Below are 20,268 nucleotides of genomic sequence, written 5' to 3'. Positions count from 1 at the left end.
CTGATCAACCATGAGCTGTTTCTCCTCTTTCTATAAAATGGACCCATCCTAGGTTAGGATACGTTGTATTTGGCAGCCTCTCTATTTGACTGGCATCTGCGCGCACACTACAGATGTTCTTGACACATACCTCACACAAAAGAACAGCCACTCAACCCACATTTCCAAATAAAAAACTTCGCACTCGCATAGAATCTCTTCTCTAGTTAGCCAAAATTGCACATGCATTGCAACGTGCTACGACCAAAAAGAAAAAATTGGAGGGCCAGGTGCGGACGGGTAGATTAGATGTCCGAGGACGTCGCGATTTACAAGGCGTCGTTGAGTCATTGACGTCACAAGTGGAAATTTCAAAATGCCGTTTATCTGACTGAAAGAAGGAATCGATAGACTGTCGTCGATTTTTCCCATGTGATATTGTAGATGACTTCTCCTGGATAGGAAATGATATTGATGGTAGGGTTAAGCTGAGGTTTACAAGGTGTGTACCTTTATGACAGTACTTTTATGGGAGGAAACGAGCTTCTCCAACATTGCAGTGACACAGTGACAGTATCCGGTTGCAGCAACGCAACAGCAAATAGTTCAAAGCGCCACAGTAAAGTAATACGACCCCAGGAACAGCCTTCGGTGAGATCGCAACCGGCGTCCAGCCATGCCTCCACCCAGCAGGCTCACATAGGAAGCTACCGTCCAATGCCTGAGGTTGGTCAGGGTGGAGTTGAGTTTGGGTTCGATCCAAAGTTCCATGTCTCTGCATACGCGGACCGAGAGAACCCGATGCGAGCGCTTGAGCCTCGATGAGACAGTCCCATGCATGCAGTGGGCCAACGCCGGTTCGTTCCTCTGGTAACCTCCTTTGGACCCCACCATCCGAAGCTGTGTGGAGGAGGCACGAATGCAGAATTGCCGTCAAGCAGTAAGCTCTCGTACCAGAATCTGGCGCAATTCTTTCCATTGGGTCCAACTATGCATGAGAAAGGAAGTTGGTGAGGCATTCCGAAAGGTGCCACACTCCCTCCCCCTTGCGACACTTTATCCTCGTGCGCCTCTCTGCCTCTCTTATCGATTGAGTGCGTGCTGGCAGATCTCTGGCTCGTTTGGTATGGGTAACTGCACGGTTTAGTAGCAATCACAACTAGCTCCTGAAGTTCAGGACAAACGCCAAGCTCTCTCTGCTCAAGGATGGGCTCCCTCCCCCTTTCATTCCCGCCGCCGATCGTCCGGCCTCCCAGGCCCGTTACGGACCTGAACTACCCGAACCCGAGCCTTACAGTCGGGAGGTCTCACCAACACCAAAAGACCGCACGAGCCGCCTCAGGGTGCTGGTCCTTTTCCGAAAGTAGCATCGCCCCGTGGTTTCTGAAGTACCCTGGATCCATGCAATGCGGCACGCCCTGGAGGGGTAGAGGGGAGGGGTTGTCCCTTTCGCAAAAGTCATGAGAAGTCGATGACGAGCGAAGCCCCCGAGGGTGCCCCTTCCTTGTTCGACCGAGGATCACATTGGTGACTGGAAGAAAGTGGTGGCTAGGTCGCTATCATGTTTGCGACTTCCCACACACCCACCACACTAGATGATCGTGCACCTCAGCCCGGTGGCATTTTTGTGTACTTCAACAGTACATGATCATGTGTTCTCGAGCAACGACTTGACCTTTAATTTAAATTTTCTTTTTGAACTTTGAGGTTCTCATTGTCGCTATTCAGGCGCAAGTAGTCTGGAACACTTGAGGTACGCATCGACCTGGCCAGCCATGTCGCTTCTACCAGGCTTTGTCACGCGACCAGCCGGCCAATGGCTCGACTCAGCTCGCGGCGCCGTTGGAGGCGTCACCTGGGGCCCGAGTCTGAAGGCTGCCAAGTGGGCTGTCCACTCACTCTTCAGTAACGTTGAGGTTGGCACCCTGATTGTGCTGGACGAGGCCGACGGGACCAGCCAGGTCTACGGCGGGAAACCCAGCGGCTTCAAGGTGCCTGGCAAACCGGTCAGCGGCAGCGACAAGCTGGCCGGTGCTCTTCAGGTTGAATTGGTTGTGAAGGAGAGCGCCTTCTGGATGCGCCTTGTCCTGTTCGCAGACATGGGCTTCGCCGAGTCGTACATGCTGGGTGAGGTGGAGTGTAACGACCTGACAGCTTTCTTCCAGGTATGAGTGCCATCTTGTGCTTCAGGATGGTAGCCTACCTTTGCTGACATCTTGTGGCCTGTAGCTCTTCATCGCAAATCGAGAACAACTCGGCAACGGAACCACGGTCCTGTCCGCCTTCTCCAGCTTAGCTTCGACGTTGGCGCGGAGGACCAACACAATGTCCAACGCCCTGCTCAACATCCAGGCCCACTACGATATCAGTAACGAGATGTTCGCGGCATTTCTCTCTCCCGACATGACATATTCCTGTCCTGTCTGGAAGCGCAGTCATCCAGATGCGCCGGAGGAGACGCTGGAGGAGGCACAGATGAGAAAGCTGCAGAGGTTTGTAGATGGCGCGCACATCAAGTCAACCGACCACATCCTGGAGATCGGGACTGGGTGGGGCTCTTTTGCGATATTGGCCGTTCAGAAGACTGGCTGCCGAGTCACCAGTCTGACCCTGTCGAAGGAACAGAAAGTGCTTGCAGAGAAAAGGATCGCCGATGCCGGACTGAGCAACCGAATTGACGTACTTCTGATGGACTACCGAGCCTTGCCTGTGCCTCAACGGCCGTACGACAAGATCGTCTCTATCGAGATGTTGGAGGCGGTCGGAAGGGAGTTCCTGGGCACTTACTTTGCGTGTATCGACCGGTTGCTGAAGAAGGATGGTGGTATCGCGGTCTTCCAGTGCATCACAATGCCTGAAGGGCGCTATGAGGCGTATTCCAAGAGTGAAGAGTAAGCTGTGCTCCCATGGAGTGACCGTGCGTTGCTGACACTTGCATAGTTTCATCAATCATTACATCTTCCCGGGCGGCCATCTGCCATCCATCTCGCAGTTAATAAATCATATCAGCACCGAGTCAAAGGGAACCCTGATTGTTGAGCAAGTGGAGAACATCGGTGGTCACTACGCCAAGACTTTGAGACTCTGGCGGGAAAGCTTCATGAATAATTTCGAGGCCAAGATCAAACCGGCGCTCCTCGAGAAGCGCGGTTATATGACGGACGTAGAGGTTTCAGTCTTCAGGAGGAAGTGGGAGGTAAGCAAGCATCTTAGGCACGCGATGAAATGTACCTGTCCTCCGCTAATTCTCGCTGAAAGTACTACTTCACATACTGTGAAGCTGGCTTCCTTAGTAAGACTTTGGGGGACGTGATCATTACGGTTGGTCGAGAAGGCGCACTGGAGCTGATGGAGGGCATTCCAACATGATGAGAGCCTGAGCGATGCGCATATTGGGTCGAGCAGTGGAGCCCATACAGTACTTGATCATGACCATCTCGTCCTGTCCGAGCACAACCATTTCGCTTGGGCGATAGAGAAGACTACAAATTAGACGAAGCTAGACCCATTAGATCGAGATTTTTTTTCTTTCTTCTTCTTTAGTTCCGCCGCTTCTTCTTCGTCCTTTTCTGCCTTGGCTTGGCCGCCTTGTGTTGAGACGTTATCGGGGCGGGCTCGGGATACCGATTGGCGTGTTCAACGTCGAAAGCGGGCTTGTGCTTCCTGAAAAGCAGCATTGCAACCCTGGCATCTTCGAGACTTGAGTGCTGGCCTGTCTGGATCTCGACACCCAAAATCTCCCTGGCGAGAACTCTCAAGGCAGGCTTCGGACCGTGACCGTACTTTTTGAAATCCGAGAACTTGGCGGTATCACGAATATCCTTTCTCGGGTGGTCCAACATGAGAACGTCCAAGTCGTGGCGAATATCATGACCAACAACGATCCGCCCGTGCAGAAGCTCTGCGACCTGCGCCTGAACCTCCTCGAAATCCCTAGCTGTGGCCATGTGCTTAGGTGCAATGCCGCTGATCCTGGTCCTCCAATCGGTCACTCGCTCCTTGGGGCGGACATAGGAATCATAGACCTGGCGCCCATGAAAGTCGGCAATGCTCACCCTGGCCAGCGCGTGGCCGTAGCCTCCTTCCCCTACCCCGACCATCTCGCAGTCGATAGCAATGTACTTGCCGAGCTGGACATTGTTGGCAAGACCTTCATTGGGCCGCACCGCTGTGGCTGTGAGCATCGAGCTATCCTTGGTACCCAGGCCATAAGCCTCCGAGAGGGTTTCTGGGGAGATGTCGTTGTCTTCTGCCCACAGCGCCAGGGATGCGGATATGCCAGGCTTGCTGGTCTGAGACTGCACTGCGCCCATAGATGACTTCTGAGCCGCCTTGGGCTTCCTGCTCTCGGAAACCTGCTCAGCTGGTTTTCGCGAAGGATGCCTGGGGCTGACTTTTGCTCTCTTTCTGGCACTAGAAATCGCTTGAGCTGGGCCGTCGTTGTGATGAATGTCGTCTGTTGATTTCCGCTTCTGCCCTCTGGTCTTGTTCGATTCCTGCTGAATCTTGGCCTGCAGTGTTTTCCAATTTGAGGAAAGTTCGGGAGCCATGACAGTCCTGTTACTGGAACTGAAAGCGGGGAAGGAACCAGATGGCTAGATCTCAGACCATGACAAGTATTGTCGTATTACTTGTACGAGACTCGCACAGGCTGCAGAAGCGCCAATCGAAATGATGTATTTGTGTAGAAGAGAAGCAAAGTCTTGACCTCCCAAGACTGAGTGTGAATGACAGAAGATTCTATGCTAGGCTAGAACCAGGGGTCTGTAAAGCGGTGTTCTAAGGCAGGCATGGATGTAAAGTGCGACGCGCTAAGATAAGATAAGCCAGGTGGTTCTAAAGCATCGCGGTCGCGGCAGCGAATATCTTCGGGACTAGCCGAATTTCTTTCCGACGCTTCTCAACGGCCTACAACGCTCTGCAGAGCACAACCTATCCATCAACCACCAACACCACATCGATAATTCCATCATGAGCCCAGGCGCTATCGGCGGAGAGCCGTCTGTGGGAGGCGATGGGGCTCGCAGAAAGGGCAAGGCGACGGCCGACACGATCATCATTGGGTGCATCGCCATGGTTGAGAAGGAAGGTCAGCCCCGCCGAGCTGAAATCCTGGGCATCAAGGACACCAAGAGCGGGCGACAGTACTACTGCAACTTTGACAACTTCAACAAGCGGTTGGACGAGTGGGTGCCCGTCTCGAGAATTGACTTCGAACACGACGTCGAGTGGCCAAATCCCGACAAGGACAAGCCCAAGGATGGCAAGACGAAGAAGGGGGCCACGGCCCCGGCGAAGAAGAGCGTGCCCGGTAAAAAGCAACAGAAGCGGCCCGCGAACAAGCGAGAGCAGTCGATCACGTCCGAGGCGCAGACGCCGCACCCCTGGACAGAGTTTGTCGAGTCACAGACACAGAAGGGCACGCCTGCCGCGGAGGAAATCGCCACACCTGGTCCAGAGGGTGGTGCGCCCACACCCATGGCTGGCGACGAGATGGATGTGGATGGCGACGAGACGCCCAAGGCGGGTAGTTTCAGTAGGGAGCAGGAGATCGAGAAGCTGCGCACGTCAGGCTCTATGACGCAGAACCCTGCCGAGATCGCCCGGATCAGGAACATCTCGACGGTGCAGTTTGGCAGATACGACCTCTTCCCATGGTATTTCTCGCCCTACCCGGAAGAGTTCGGCCAGGAGGATGTCGTCTACATCTGCGAGTTCTGCCTGAGCTACTACGGCAACCTGAAGAGCTTCACGCGGCACCGGCACAAGTGCACGCTGCAGCACCCTCCTGGCAACGAAATCTACCGAGACGACCATATCTCCTTCTATGAGATCGACGGGCGGAGGCAGCGGACCTGGTGCCGCAATCTCTGTCTGCTCTCAAAGATGTTTCTCGATCACAAGACCCTCTACTATGATGTAGACCCCTTCCTATTCTATGTCATGACCTGTCGCGACGACAAGGGATGCCATCTTCTGGGCTACTTCTCGAAGGAGAAAGAGAGCGCGGACAACTACAACGTCGCCTGTATCCTGACGCTGCCGCAGTACCAGCGAAAGGGATACGGACGGCTGCTGATCCAGTTCTCGTACGAGCTGTCCAAGATCGAGGGCAAGCTGGGGTCGCCCGAGAAGCCGCTGTCTGATCTGGGTCTCCTCAGCTATCGTCAGTACTGGATCGAGAACATCGTGGACATGCTGCTGGAGTACCACGAGAAAGATGAGAGGTGTAGCCTCGACCAGATCGCCACGTCGCTGGCCATGACGAACCAGGACGTGGAGCATACCCTCCAGGCGTACAAGATGCAGATCTACCATAGGTCCGAGCACAAGATCATCATCCCCAACAGCCAGATAGAGGCGCACGAGAAGAGGAAGAAGAAGATTATGCGGAGTATCGACCCAGACCGTATCCAGTGGAAGCCGCCCGTGTTTACTGCTTCTAACAGGACATGGGGATGGTAGAGATAAGACGAGACCAGAACGGGCCAGACAAGATCAAGGGAGGCAGTACCGAGCCCATGGTCAGATTGAATGTGGGACTTGTCAAGTGTACATATTAGCAGAGATACCCCTTTTTCTTTTCTTTTTTTTTTATGAGCAATGAAACTTGTATGAGGAGTCATTTGAATGTCGGGCCGTTGATCGTATCCAGGTGAATAATTCTGTCTTTTGAACCAGGTTCAATAACCGAGCAGGTTGGCGAAGGGGTCGTCGACCCGAGGCTCCGATTTCCTAAGCACGGCGCCCGTAGTACATACCGGTCGATATCGGCCAACCCCCACTTCCGGCACCCGTGACTTTTTGCCGCTCCATCAAAGTCGCCGCCGGAGCTCACCTCCTGCACTTTGCTCCCTACTTAGCCCATCAACAACATTTCACAACAAATGGCTCCATCTCGTCGATGCTGGCTTTTCGAAATTACCCTCATCGTCTCTTCCTCATAAGAATAAACACTTCTATCTCGAAGACTTTCTTCACCTCTCGTTATTCTCGAAGATTCTCCACCCCCAACAACCATGACGCCTATGGAGCCTGTACCGGGTCAGAGGGAGGAGGAGACAGAGAAGAAGCTTATCAACCTCCTCCGCGGCTGGCCATCCACGCACGTATTACCAGCAGACCTCCTCAAGACCGCGTCTGCCAAGGTCCTCTCCGATCCCGACATCTTCGTGCCAGGTCTCCAGTACGGCCCCGAGCCAGGCTATCAGCCCCTCAGGGAAGAGCTGGCCCGCTTTCTGAGCAGCTACTACGACACGGAGCCCGACGCAGAGAGGCTCTGCATCACGGGCGGGGCGAGTCAGAGCATGGCGTGTCTGCTGCAGTCGTTCACGGAGCCCGTGTACACCAAGGCCGTGTGGGCCGTGGCGCCCTGCTATTACCTTGCGTGTCCGATCTTTGAGGACTCAGGGTTCAGGGGGCGGCTGCGCGCCGTGCCTGAGGACAGCGAGGGCGTGGACCTGGACTTTCTGGAGAAGGGGCTCAGGTCGTTTCAGGAGGAGCTGGACCCGGATGAGCGGCCCGTGTACAAGGACCCGAACTTGAGGAAGATCTACCGGCATGTCATCTACGTCGTGCCTTCCTCTGCCAACCCGAGCGGCAAGACCATGACCCTGCGGCGGAGGGAGGGGCTGGTCCGCCTCGCCCGCGAGTACGACTGCCTCGTCATCTGCGATGACGTCTATGATTTTCTCCAGTGGCCCGTCTCCAGCAGCGTCTCGGACCCATTGTCCTCCTCCTCCTCCATCTCCACAACTGTCCCTCCTCTCCCCAGGACCAAACCCCTCCCCCGCCTAGCCGACATCGACCGCGCCCTCGGCCCCAGCAAGCACGACGCCGCCCGCCCAGACGGCCGCTGGTTTGGCCATGCCATCAGCAACGGCTCCTTCTCCAAGATCGTGGCCCCAGGCGTGCGCACCGGCTGGGTAGAGGGGACACGGGATTTTGCCCTGGGAACGGCGCAGACGGGCTCGACCGGGTCGGGCGGGGCGCCGTCGCAGCTGTCGGCCACGCTGGTCTGCGAGGTGATGCGGCGCGGCGACCTGGCGCGGCATATTGACGCGGTGTGCAGGCCCGGGCTGCAGAGGCGGCATGGGTTGTTGATGCGGGCTGTGCATGAGCAGCTGGACAGGTTTGGTATTGAGGTTTTGGATGGGAACCTGGGCGGGCAGGGGGAGGGGGCGGGGCAGCCCGCCACGTATGGAGGGTATTTTGTCTGGATTACGTTTCCTCGGGGTCCGGCGGCCAAGGACATTACGGAGCGGGCGATGCGGGACGAGAATCTGATTGTGCCGCCGGGAAGTATGTTTGAGGTGAAGAGGGACGAGGAGACGGCGAGGTTTGAGAAGAGCATCAGGTTGTGCTTCTCGTGGGAGGATGAGGAGGATCTGGTGGAGGGTGTGGCGAGGCTTGGACGGGTCGTTCAGTCGTTATGGGAGGGGAAACCGGAAGAGGCATCACAGGAAGGGAAGGCAAGCGGGCACAAGACGTTGGCTGCTTTCTTTTGACATGCATAAAATATTTGGGGATCTTGGTAGATACACTTGCCACACCATGATAAGGTCAAAAGCAAAACACAAATGAATAAGTGGCGACGATGATCATCTCCTTGCATTGTTGCTATTACTCTTAGTCCATCTCATCTTAATTCTACCTACAGCTCCTTCAGCAACTCCTCAAAGCTATCAAGATACCCAATATTCTCGACATAACCATCGGGACGAACATAAACGTAGCCAGACTTGTCAGCAAAGCCATAGCGCTCGTAAATCGTAGCGTCCACAACCACGTTCTTGTCGATGATATGGACGCTTCCCTCTACCCCGTTCTTCTCCTTCGAGGCAGAGAGAAACCTTGCCTTGGCCTCTGCGACGGCCTCCTCTCCGCCATCGTTCCCAGTCGAGAACAGCAAGAGGTGGTGCCCAGTCCCCCTGAACAGGTCCTGGAGCCACGACTCCTCTCCCTCGTCCTTCGCCGTCCTGATCTTGCCATCCGGCGCCCGATACCCGCCCAGCACCGGCCCCTCGAAGCCAGCAGCGGTGTGCACGATGGAGCTGTGGCGGTACTTGACCCTCAGCTGGGAGAAGTAGATAAACATCTTACTGCCAGTCTCACGCGTGCCCACCAGGGACGGCAGGGCGTGCGGCAGGAGCATGTTGCGCATGTCCTTCATCTGAGGGTCGGGGGTCGTCAGGAAGGTGAAGAGCTGGTCCGTCTCCCTGAGGAGGTGTTGTCCGATGGGCCAGCGTTCCTCATGGTACGAGTCCAGGAAGGCGTCTGGCTTGTCGCCTCTGAGGACGGCTGCGAGCTTCCACCCTAAGTTGACGCTGTCCTGGATGCCAGTGTTCAAACCCTGGCCGCCGATCGGACTGTAAACTCGTTAGGAGAATAGGTTAGTGTGCTTTATTACTACTCAGGTTCCATGTCCAAGGAGACTTCTCTCTTTCTCTCTTTTTCGACGCACCTGTGGATATGAGCAGCGTCACCAGCGACGAACAGCCTGCCGTCGCGGTACTTGGACACGCAGCGGTGATGCAGGTGGAAACGGGCCAGCCAGTATGGGTCGTGAAGCTTCGGTTTGGGAATATCTTCTGGGAGCATGGTGGCGATGCAGTCTTGGAAGTCCTTGAGGGTTGGATCCGCGTCGGAGGCGAGATGCTCTGGGCGCGAGGCAACAAGGCGAGCCTTCCCTCCCTTCATCGGCAAGAATATCATCATGCTGTCGCCGAGAAAGATGTGGGCTCTGCCTTGGCCTTCAGGCCACTCGCACCCGGTGTCGGTCAGGATGAACTCTTGCGGGTAGGCATCTCCTACAAACTCGACGTCCATGCTGTGCCGAACGATGCTGTGAGCGCCATCACATCCGACCTAAATGAAGAGAGTTTGTCAGTTTAGAAGAAGGAAACAACAACCCCTTCTCCTGGAGAGTTTGGGCTGAGAGGAAAGTACCTACGATGTATCGAGCGCGCACAGACTCTTCCGACCCATCCTGCTTGGCCAGAACAGCAGTCGCCCCTTCCCCGTCCTGCACGATACTCTTCACCGTGACCGGGCGCTCGATGACGATACCTCTCTCCCCCAGACGACGGTCGAACCAGGCCTCGGTATACACCTGCGAGGCGGTGAACACGCCGGGGTACCTCGTGTCGGACTGTACCTTGGTCAGGCCCAGAAGGCTGGCGTCGAAGCCACTGTAGCGCTTCTTGTTGATCCATAGATTGTTGCCAGCGATGCGCCCTGCACAGTCCAACAGCTGCTGAATGGAGTCGCCGTACCTAGTCAGCACCTCGAGAGTGCGCGAGTGCACGCCCAGGGCGCGTGACTTGTCGGAGCGCTCCAATTCTTTCTCAACGAGGCGGAAGGGGATGTTCTGCATGGACAGCTCCAAGGCGAGAGTTAGGCCTGCTGGGCCCGCGCCGACAATGAGCACATCAGTAGCTGACATGTTGGTTGCTCGCGTTGGTATTTGATGTTGTTGTCCTAATCGAAACGTCCAATCACAATGACTTCTTCGAGATGAATTCTCTGGTGTATGCTCTGATATTGGTGTGACTCCGGCCAGACCCTATTTTTTCTCCTCCATCCGACCTGGGAACACCACTCTCCTTATACTCTCTTCCAATATGTACTGCAACATGGCAAGGCTCGTGGTTATTTCCATCGTGGCGCACGTTGATGCACACAATTCATTGTGAGGAACGAAGAGAATACCGCAAAGTCGGGCACGACAAATTACGCGAGCCGAGCGAGCATATGTTGGCCTCTCCCTTCTCAAGCAAGCGCACAGGCAACGAATAGCAAACCGCCCAACGGGGAAGAGAATTGCTACATGTTGCAACGAGTATCTTGCTTTCCGTTAGTAGGAAGCGGTACTGCACCTAGCCAACAGCCACCTATCGGATTATCCATGGAACGCAGGCATAAATGGCAGGATTCAGAACACCAATCCTAACCTGCCACCATCTTCTCCAACTTACTGTACATGTAGTATGCCAGTGGTCAGACTGCGGGTGGCAAGGGAGAGGCCGGCACGCGAACCACCGATTCGGGCGGTCGCATAGGCTCGGGTTATAACTATGCGTCTCCTGCAGTTTCGTCCGGCTTACACACATGCAGCAGATCGCACCAAAGCAAAGGTCGCGCGACAAAGCCGACTTACGATCTGACATCATCTGTCTCTAAAAGAGGTGAGCGCCAATTAGTTAGTAACGTGGGCTATCGAGTCGCTGTTCAGAAGCGGAGCTATAGAAGTCTCGTCGATGTCTTCAAGTCCTTTTTTCTTGCTGTGCGTTCCTTCTACGAATCATTTACTTTCCTTTTTTTTCCCTTTTTTTTTTTTCCTTCTTCCCTTCTCTTGTTTTTTTTCTTCTTCTACTTTTTGTTCTTTCCCCCTAAGCCACCCGGTCCAAGTATTCAAGAATTCAAAACTAGATACAGTAACCTAAATTACTTGATAGAATTAGTACACCAAGAACGCTCTCTAGACGAACGTACAAGATATTGTAAACAACCCTCTCCCAAAAGGAAAGAGAAGACAAAAAGATAAGAAGAAAAACAGACAGGAAAAAGGTATTTTTTTCTAAACCCCCCCCCCCTCCCCATCAAGTCCTGATACATTCTGCTGGTGAAGGCCATTTATGGCCGAGGCATGAGATACTGGTCTTCTTGTGAACCGTTCCCGGGCCAGATATATATTCCTTGAGCAGAGGGGTGTCCCCTTCTCAATATATCGATATGTTCAATTGACGCCCTAGATACTATGGGCGTCTCGTCTAGCTTAGGCTGGTTCAGAGCCCAGCCAAGCCTTTCCTTAGCTTGCGAGTCCTTTCTGTCAGAGCTCATGTCTCGCCTCTTGTCCTCATCCTCGCTTCCTTCACTCCCCCTTAAAGGTATCAAGAAATCTGTTTCGACCTCCCATACCACCACAAAAGCCGATTAATATCCCGGCGGCGGACCACCCGGTCCTCCAGGACCCCCAGGTCCTCCTGGGCCACCAGGGCCACCACCGCCCCAACCACCGGGTCCTTCCGGCCCTCCAGGACCTCCGGGGCCACCACCGCCCCATCCACCTGGACCCTCCGGCCCTCCTGGCCCTCCTGGCCCTCCTGGCCCGCCGAAACCACCTCCCTCAGGCGGCCTGTCGTCATCTCCACAGCCAAAGTTACAGCAGAGGCAGCAGCAGTCACAGTCCTCGCCGTCGCCGCCGCGGATACTCATCGTCATGGGTGCCTCGCCAGTCTGTTTCGATGATTAGCAAGAGGATTCTCCCAGTCAGTCAAGGAGTCGAAAAAGAAACAATGGCCCCCTTTTTCTCAAGTTAGGGTTTGTTCGCTTACGGGCTGTCTGTTGACGATGGGCCCGGACGCTGGGGCCTCCATGGGCTGTTGTTGTTGAGGTGGGGCGACTTCGGGCATCTTTGTGTCTTTTGGTCGACCCCAAGTAAAGAGTTTGTGGATGAGGAGCAAAAGTGAATAATGCAGTATTCAATGTGATGAATAAGACCACACGCAAGAATCGACTCTGCAGAGAAAAACAATGGCCTTCCAAAGCAAGCCCCCTTTATATCGCCCCCTCGCCGGAGCCAGAGCATTTGTCGACAAAAGGGTGGCTCGACAGGGGCCCACGCGTACAAATATCAGCTGTGTGGAGTCTGCGGGACCCCTGATTTTGATATTATGGAGCAAACATACTCTATCTAAAAGGCTTTGTGAAGAGAAAGGCCCAACTTGACGGTAGTAGCCATGTTTACGATAGTGGATATGTCGTGGTCAAGGCGGGAATCCATCATTGCGTAACGTGTTGATGAGTCGGGTTCGTGGCGGTGCAGAAATCCCGGCGTCTGTCCAATTCCTCACAAAAATGCCAACATCCAGGAAACCAACATGTTCTTCCTCGTCTTTATTCCTCTTCTTGTTGTTTTTGTTGCAAGTCTCGCGATGGCTTCGCTCGTAGGTTGCTTGGTCTGCCACAACCCTCCCCCCTTCCCCAAACCATTTCTTCTCAGCTGAGAAATGTAGGCCAGCCATCCGAGATTGGGCTGGAGCACAACAAAAGTCTTGGCTCATGCGACCCCATCCGCTGCGTCATGCGATATTTACTACGTACAAGTACTTGTCACGGAAGTAATGTTGCTACTAATTATACGGAAGACGAGACAGCTCCGAGAGAGCCGAGATTTCCGTTGATACTGTATACTAAATAAAGGAGATAGAAAAGCATAAACCAGGGTGGAGGAGTTCGAGAGATGGGGTTCTACTTTTTGCTGGGGGTCCATCTTCAATCTTTTACCATCATCGTCTGCTTCTGCGCAGTGCGAGAGAAGCATGTAAGTACTCAGAAGTATGGAGGTTCTCCCCGGCCAGGATCTTATTTGGCTCTCTTCTGTCGGCACTTGGAGCGGATGTGATCCACTTTCTCGGGCCACCACAGCAGCAGGGCCAAGATTCTTGGCTCGCCTTGTTCCAACGCTACATTGTTTATTTTGTACAAACGCTCATGCTAAAGTATTATTGATACGTCCCGTCTCTCTGGATGTGCGACATGGCTTCAGCGATCGCCTCCTCATCAGGTCTGTTGACAATCATGAGATATAAGACGTCCTGGTGAGAGAGAAAGAAACGTTAGCCCACGCTCATGTGGTGTGCAAGAAAAGGGTGGGAATAAAGAGGAAGTGTTTTGACTTACGCTCTGCAGCAACTTCTTGACGCCCCCCGCCAGTCCACCACCACCACCACCTACTCCTCTGCCACTTAGTCCTCCCCTTTCCGGGGTAAGCCGCCTGCTCACCAACGGCCCGTCATACCTCGCATCTCCTCCATACTCTCCTTGATCGTATGCATCACCTCGGCCGGTAGTAACTTGTCCTCCATACGGCGCATGAGGTGCTGGAAGCCCAGGCCGCCCACGAGGCCCAGGCCCAAGCGACCCGAGTCCACCCCGCAAGCCTCGAGCCTGCAGAGCCCCCGCCGTTCTGTCCAGGATCGACCCACGGTCAAAGCCACGTTGCGCGAGGCCCCTGACCTCTAGGACCGCAGAGCGCCTGCCCGCCGTCGAGATGCTCTTGATGCCGCTGCGCTCGACCAGGCCAGGCTGGCTCGTGAGCTTCCCGCCCGTGACGAAGGCGAGCAGGTCGCCGCTGCTGGCCGGGTGCGTTGGATCGGCATACCGCGAGCGGAACTCAGGCTTGGGCTGGGCGTTGGCCATCTTACTGTCGGGGTTGTCGCCCGCCCACTTGGCCACGGCGCGGCGGTCCAAGTAGTCCTGGAGGAACTGGCCGCCGCGCTTGACGGCGTTCTGTTTCTTGGCCTCTGCGTCTGGGTCCTCGGACCGCGACGCGGCTAGCTCGTCCAGGGCCGGGAAGATCAGGGGGGCTGTCTCAGGGAACTCGAAACTGCTGGTGCCCGAGGACGCCTGCATGCGGTGCCTGAGCTTGCCCAAAGTGCTGCCCTGCTGCCCCTCGGATGTGGAGGTGGCGCTCGAGATCTTGGAGCCGAGATTAAAGTCAACGTCCGTCAACATGGACGGGTCGCTGGGCTTCCAGGTCATGAGGATGGCGACCAGGCCCCGCGGCCGGAAAAAGTCCTCATTTACCGTGTCCAAGAACTTGTTCGTCTTGGACCGGCTGTGCACCTCGGCGGCGGCATCGGCTGCGATCTTGCACGCGATGGACACGGCAACGGTGACGGGCTCGGGCACGTGCTGCGCCGCGAATGAGGCCAGGTTGATGGTCTGGATCCACGGGCTGGGCTCCATCGCCTTGTTCAGCTTGTTGATAAAGTCCAGAAAGGTCGGCTGGTCGATCCCCACATCCTCCAGGATCGGCGCATAGGCACGCACAAAGCCTCTCGTCCGCGCCTTGGGCCGGCGCTGGGTGAGGATGACAGGGAGGTCGAGACGACGGGCGACTGGCTCGGCAGAGGGCGACGGCAGAGGATGCTCGCCTATGAAGCTGGCGGCGAGTGCTGGCTCGTCCACTGCACTCCCTACAATGCCGGTTGACTGATAACCGGCCTGATCGAGCTCCCCATATGGTGGTGGAGGAACCTCGCCGCTAAGTTCGGCCTGCATGTCGTCGAGCTGCCATGCCGCCTCGTCTAAAGCTCGTGGGGTCTGCACCTTTTCCTCGTCTTCATCCTCCCGGCTGTCCTGGAGCATCAGGTCGCGCTGTGTTGGTGATTCTCCATCGTCTGCTGCTGCTGCTACCGCCCGGGCGCCCTCGAGCTTTTTCTGTTGCTTTTTCTCCTTGTGGTGCTGAATGCTTTCGGAGGCCAGCCCGACTCCGACTGCCAGGCCCTGGACCAACTTGCCGATTGGGCCATAGTTGTTTTGCCCCGGGTCACGGAAGGCCATATCTCTTAGAGGAAAGGGAAAACCCAACACAAGGAAGAGTTGAAGGGAAGGAGAAATGACAGTGGTTTGTACGTCTTTGTGGTCCAAGGATTGTGATGTGAGCTGGATACAAAGGGAGCAACAGCAATGCTACAAACTCCTCTCAAGATGAGGAGCCTTGCCTCCTTTTAAATGCCATCTCTCTCCCTCCCCCTCTCGACAATTCATTTCTATCACATTACAATGCCCTCGCGCGGTTGAGAGACTTTCCTCTCAGCTCAGCTTCCCAGCTTTGCGAGCCAAACGAGAACGAGGTGGGTTCCCTCTCCTCCCAAGGAAGGATTGTTGGAAGGACCTTCCATTGATTCACCACCAGCACGGAAGTGCCGGGACGCCAGTCGAAGGAAGGAACAAGGCTGCAGGTCGCTACATACATACCAATTGGTACAAGGCAATAGTGACAGCATAGCGATACTGTGAGAGAGACCCTGGGTGAAGGAGTGAGACGTGGGGTCGTTCCTGACACGGCTTACGAGTCATGTTGGTTAAGCCTCCTCCCTCTCAGCACGGCAACAACGTACTATAGCACGTACTAAAGCACTTACCTGTCCTACCAACCACTGCATGAGAAGTAATATGGGTACTGTTGTCGTAATGTGCATAGTAGCCCATAGCATACGCCAGCGCCTTTCAGCACTGCCCCAGGCGGGTCGCATACAGCCACTTAGTGCACTGCCGTTCTCGTTATCGCTCGCATACTGCCAAATATCCGATCGTTTACTGAAGCGGGAACAGGACAATTTGGTCTGCTTACGACCTGTCTTACAACCTTCAGAGTGGTGAAGTGGTTTTTAGATGCCTTTTCCGGGGTATAAGCCCCTGAAGATTTCAGCACCCGGAAGCGGGTCGAGAAACGGGCCTCAAAGTACCACCCGATTTAGTAAAATCAACCCGCCTCCTGGAGAAATCAACCCGGCCCCCACCGGCGCTATACCTAAAGTAAACAGCCATCTAAGTGCACAGCCATTTTTCATACTGTGCTAGATATCAAATTACCTGTACTCATCAGCTGCCTGAGTCAGCTTTTGAGGAGCCATTAGCTGCTGCCAGCAATTGCACCAGAGCTCTGGAGTAGTACATACGAACTGAGTGAAGGGAATCAGTAATATACATCTCATACATACGCATCTCCAGCACAGGACATGTGCTCACAAGAATCTTGTGAGCACATGTCCTGTGCTGGAGATGCGTATGTATGAGATGTTGCAAAATTCAGTTGGCGGTGTGTGCTTGTGACACACCGCCAACTATCTTTACCATACATTGCCATATACTGAATACGCAATACTACCTCTCATCAAATCATCACTATGTCTACTCAGGGCTTTCTCTTTCAGCAGCATGGATCTGCATCCTCTGGATCTGAGTCTTCGGATTTAGAGTCTTTAGATCTAACTTGCTTAGAGCAAACAGAGGGATACTCGGAGAATCAATCGGAGGGACATTCGGACCTCGAGGCTCAATTGGAGGCTCAATTGAAGGCTCAATCGGAGGCTCAATCGGAGGGACACTCGGAGGGACACTCGGAGAGATACTCGGACCTCGAGCTTGATCAGCACCTAGCTGATGCCCTGGACCACAGCTCTCCTTTCCAGCTTACAACTGATGATTATGATACGCTGGAACTTCTGCTCGAAGCTGTTCAAAACCGCGCTTGTGAGATGGGGTTTGGTGTATTCAAAGCACGTATACGCAAAGATCATCGTGGGGGTGGAACCCGTGGAAGAGTCGATATCCGATGTGTATATGGTCAGCATGCGAAGACCAAGGAGTCCTTGAATACGGCAAAGTCTGATTGCCAATGGAAGGCAACAGCAAATGAGCATGCTGATGGGCGATGGTATTTCAACCTGAAGACTGAGAACGATCATCATCATGGCCACGATCTGAATCAACATAATGCTTCTATGCATCCAGCAAACCGTCGATCTTACCGAACACCCGAGATCATCAATCGAATCCTCACACTTGCTCAGAATAGCAAGAACACGCATAGCGATATTGCAGCTCAGCTACGCCGAGAGCTTCACGCTCCTATCCACGCTAATGATATCAAGTATATTCTTGTACGGGATCGAGCTCATCAATTTGAATCAAGAACAGCCACGCAGAGGATGATCTCGGATCTGGAAGCAATGCAATCCCTTGGTAAAGCAACTGTTATTATTGATTACAAGGTCCCTGGAGATCTTACCTCACGCCCTGTGCGGATCTTCTGGACGTACAAATGGAATCTCGAGATGTGGAAAGAGCATTCTGAAGTCATCAGCATTGATAACACATACAACGTCAATCGGTTCAATATGCTACTTTGTCAGCTGGGCGGTATCTCTTCATGCTATACCAACTTCAGTATTGCATTCTATCTTCTCAGTGGAGAACGAGAGGATTCATTCAGATGGGTACTTGATCAGTTGTTCGCTTTAGCTAAGGCAAAAAGCATTGAGCTTCCTCTTGTGATGATCAGCGATTGTGATCTCGCATACAAGAACGCTATCAATGCCTTACTTTCTACTTCGGAAGGCCAAGGAGAGCTAATTGAGATCGCACAGCAGCTCTGCCGCTGGCATATCATGAAGAATGTTGCTCATCATATTCGACAAAAGTGGAACGGTTCTCTGGCAGGCACTGCACTAGGTGAGAGAGGCGGTGGGATTGGCAGTGGGCTTCGTAATGCTCCTTTCTTAAGCACCTCGATATCTCGTGCTATCGGCAATGGCTTTATCATACAGGATGAAGCTGAAGCAATCATGGTAGATGAGAATCGGAAGATGAACAGTCTCGCTTCTCGTCTGCTCAGTAAACCTGATCAGGAGGCTCGGTATGGAAATAAGACGAGAACCAAGCTTGAGAAGATCCTCAGACCTGAACCAGGGCTAGGGCGCAAATGGTGCGATAATGCAGATGGCATTCTATTCGCATGGCAGGATATGGTCTATGCAAAGACAGAAAAAAGCGCTCGTGATATATGGAAAAGTTTGTGCCAAGATTTTCATGACCAACCAGGTAAGTTCTCTCTACAAATACAGCGCGCACTGCATGTGCTCACACAAGATATGTGAGCACATGCAGTGCGCGCTGTAGCCACTATGAGTTAAGTTATGACTAATCTGTTGATAGAGATAATCAATTATCTTCAGAATACCTGGCTGCCCTGGAAGCATGAATTCTGCGAATACGCTGTTAATTCTTTCCGTAATTACGGCATTCGAGTTTCCTCACGAGCAGAGAGTGCTCATGCTGCTTTGAAAGCACATCTTCGCAATCGGCTTACAAGTCTCGAGAAGCTTCATAAAGCAATCATAACTATGCTGGAGCAGCAACAGCATCAGTTTGAAAGCAACAAGGCCAGAGATCAATGCAGATTTTATCTGGGATTGCAACAAGCTGCATTCTTCAAGAATATCAACCGATCTTGCTCAAGGAAGAGCTTGGAGTTGATGAAAGATCAATTTGATCTTGCAGGAAAGATAGCTCGGAATGAACTGCCAGCTACAGCGTGTTCAGGCTTCTTTGCTCAGCAATACGGTCTTCCATGTTGCCATACTATGATCAGTCTCGCAAGCCAATCTCTTTGCCTTCAACTCACTGATATCCATCCTCATTGGAATATTCGAAAAGATTGTCCACTTTCGCTGGATAATATCCGGCTTTACAATATACCAGACTCTCGAGTCCTCCCAAGCAGACATGCTCAAAAGCGTGGCGCCCAGAGCTTAGAAGACTGGGCTGCCAATCTGCCAGCAGAATCAGGCAGTACACAATACATTCAATTTCACGATAAGCCTCCCAAAAAGAGACGAAGATCACGAAGTACTGCTGCTCATGTTGCAGTGCTGAGAGAAGATCTTATGATGGCAATGTCCAGCTTGCGCAAGGAGCGCCGATTGCCACCAGTTTCATCACTCCTGGATCCCTGCACTCCGCCTTCCTCTGCACCTCCTCGTATCCAGAGACAAGCTCACGAGGCTTCAGCATCAGTACTAAGCTCTGCATCAATTGAGCTTAGCCAGATAAGCTAGAGTCGGAAGCGGAAAGATGAGCGATTATCCGTGGGGGAACAGATCATAGAATTTTGAGTGTATTGCAGTTCTTCTCGTGTAGATTGACTTGATGTAGGCACATGCAGTATGCGCAGTCACATCAAGTCAACTCGCACAATGATAGTAATTTTTCTTCATATGCTGATCTCGAGTAGATTAACTTGATATAACTACGCACACAGCATGTGCTCACGTGTTACACATAAGCACATGCAGTGTGCGCAGTCATAGCAAGTCAGCTCGCACAATAATAGTAATCTCTCTTCATATGCTCAACTAAGATAATCAGTCTTCACGTGCTTCCTTCAAGGAAACATTGCAATGACCGACACTTGACAGCCCCACTTGATCGCACGCCACTTGGCGCCTTCACGGGAACTACATATTACTATTAGATGAAGAAAACAAAAGGAAACAGAGAAAACACACGCTGGACCAGGCCTTGCCCCTAAACAGTGGGATCATACCCAAGATGCAGGGCCTGGTCTAATACTGTTGAGGCCCGCGACTGGCCTTCATCGTTTTTCTTGCATGCCTTTTTCAATCGCTTGCGAGGTGGTGGATCTGAAGGAAGGTCTATTGCTATAAACCCTTCTTTGTCTCGCATCGAGTTAATTAGCCGAGGAGGGCGAGGAGCAATCTCCTGCCCAAACACGGAAGAGGCTCTTGCATATCTTCGCTCCCCTTGCTCAAAAGACCTGACAGAGCCAGGCTGAACAAAGAGAGCTGGTTCATGAGCCCGAAAGCAGTGCATCATCCTCTAATGCCGCTGCCTCCAGATCTTTTCTTGGCGTCGCAAATACTCATCATCCGCATCATCGTCTTCCTCCCTTTCCATGTCGTCTTCAGGCACAAGCTT

At 53.4% G+C, this 20,268-nt stretch overlaps 7 protein-coding genes across 7 annotated transcripts; 3 read left to right on the top strand and 4 right to left on the bottom strand.

The window, feature by feature from the left end:
- Positions 1 to 1,754: 1,754 nt before the first annotated feature.
- M406DRAFT_252144 (cyclopropane-fatty-acyl-phospholipid synthase) lies at positions 1,755 to 3,348 on the top strand (the record flags this gene model as incomplete). The annotated part of the gene is made up of 4 exons (XM_040916817.1): positions 1,755 to 2,144; positions 2,209 to 2,870; positions 2,920 to 3,175; positions 3,238 to 3,348. The coding sequence occupies 4 exons, from the start codon at positions 1,755 to 1,757 to the stop codon at positions 3,346 to 3,348; spliced, it is 1,419 nt and encodes a 472-aa protein (XP_040778484.1).
- A 194-nt stretch (positions 3,349 to 3,542) lies between these two features.
- On the bottom strand, positions 3,543 to 4,520 carry M406DRAFT_221849 (uncharacterized protein; the record flags this gene model as incomplete). Its single annotated transcript, XM_040915607.1, has 1 exon — positions 3,543 to 4,520. A coding segment is annotated over one exon (978 nt), but the record flags the coding sequence as incomplete, so codon positions are not given.
- Positions 4,521 to 4,894: 374 nt separating this feature from the next.
- Positions 4,895 to 6,444, top strand: M406DRAFT_288619 (histone acetyltransferase esa-1; the record flags this gene model as incomplete). Its single annotated transcript, XM_040918807.1, has 1 exon — positions 4,895 to 6,444. Exon 1 carries the CDS (start codon positions 4,951 to 4,953, stop codon positions 6,442 to 6,444), a length of 1,494 nt encoding a protein of 497 aa, XP_040778482.1. The 5' UTR covers positions 4,895 to 4,950.
- Positions 6,445 to 7,007: 563 nt separating this feature from the next.
- Positions 7,008 to 8,486, top strand: M406DRAFT_253675 (PLP-dependent transferase; the record flags this gene model as incomplete). The annotated part of the gene is made up of 1 exon (XM_040916916.1): positions 7,008 to 8,486. One exon carries the CDS (start codon positions 7,008 to 7,010, stop codon positions 8,484 to 8,486), a length of 1,479 nt encoding a protein of 492 aa, XP_040778481.1.
- Positions 8,487 to 8,878: 392 nt separating this feature from the next.
- Positions 8,879 to 10,423, bottom strand: M406DRAFT_228570 (uncharacterized protein; the record flags this gene model as incomplete). The annotated part of the gene is made up of 3 exons (XM_040915794.1): positions 8,879 to 9,347; positions 9,443 to 9,846; positions 9,932 to 10,423. Coding segments are annotated over 3 exons (1,365 nt in total), but the record flags the coding sequence as incomplete, so codon positions are not given.
- Positions 10,424 to 11,723: 1,300 nt separating this feature from the next.
- M406DRAFT_321601 (uncharacterized protein) lies at positions 11,724 to 12,489 on the bottom strand. Its single transcript, XM_040919530.1, has 2 exons — positions 12,315 to 12,489; positions 11,724 to 12,216 (listed from the first exon to the last, which is right to left on the bottom strand). The coding sequence occupies exon 2, from the start codon at positions 12,123 to 12,125 to the stop codon at positions 11,871 to 11,873; it is 255 nt and encodes an 84-aa protein (XP_040778479.1). The 5' UTR covers positions 12,126 to 12,216; positions 12,315 to 12,489; the 3' UTR covers positions 11,724 to 11,870.
- Positions 12,490 to 13,112: 623 nt separating this feature from the next.
- On the bottom strand, positions 13,113 to 15,673 carry M406DRAFT_345484 (uncharacterized protein; the record flags this gene model as incomplete). The annotated part of the gene is made up of 3 exons (XM_040922087.1): positions 13,999 to 15,673; positions 13,821 to 13,922; positions 13,113 to 13,172 (listed from the first exon to the last, which is right to left on the bottom strand). The coding sequence occupies exons 1-3, from the start codon at positions 15,325 to 15,327 to the stop codon at positions 13,113 to 13,115; spliced, it is 1,491 nt and encodes a 496-aa protein (XP_040778478.1). The 5' UTR covers positions 15,328 to 15,673.
- Positions 15,674 to 20,268: the final 4,595 nt, after the last annotated feature.

The sequence above is a fragment of the Cryphonectria parasitica genome (assembly GCF_011745365.1).
Source record: "Cryphonectria parasitica EP155 unplaced genomic scaffold M406scaffold_3, whole genome shotgun sequence".
NCBI classification, from domain to species: domain Eukaryota; kingdom Fungi; phylum Ascomycota; class Sordariomycetes; order Diaporthales; family Cryphonectriaceae; genus Cryphonectria; species Cryphonectria parasitica.
Note: the sequence above shows the minus strand (reverse complement) of the source record. Positions and strands in the feature narration are given on the sequence as shown.

Excerpts from the sequence above, each read along its gene's own strand:
- M406DRAFT_321601 (XM_040919530.1), bottom strand. The coding sequence starts at position 12,125 with ATGACGACAGGCCGCCTGAGGGAGGTGGTTTCGGCGGGCCAGGAGGGC.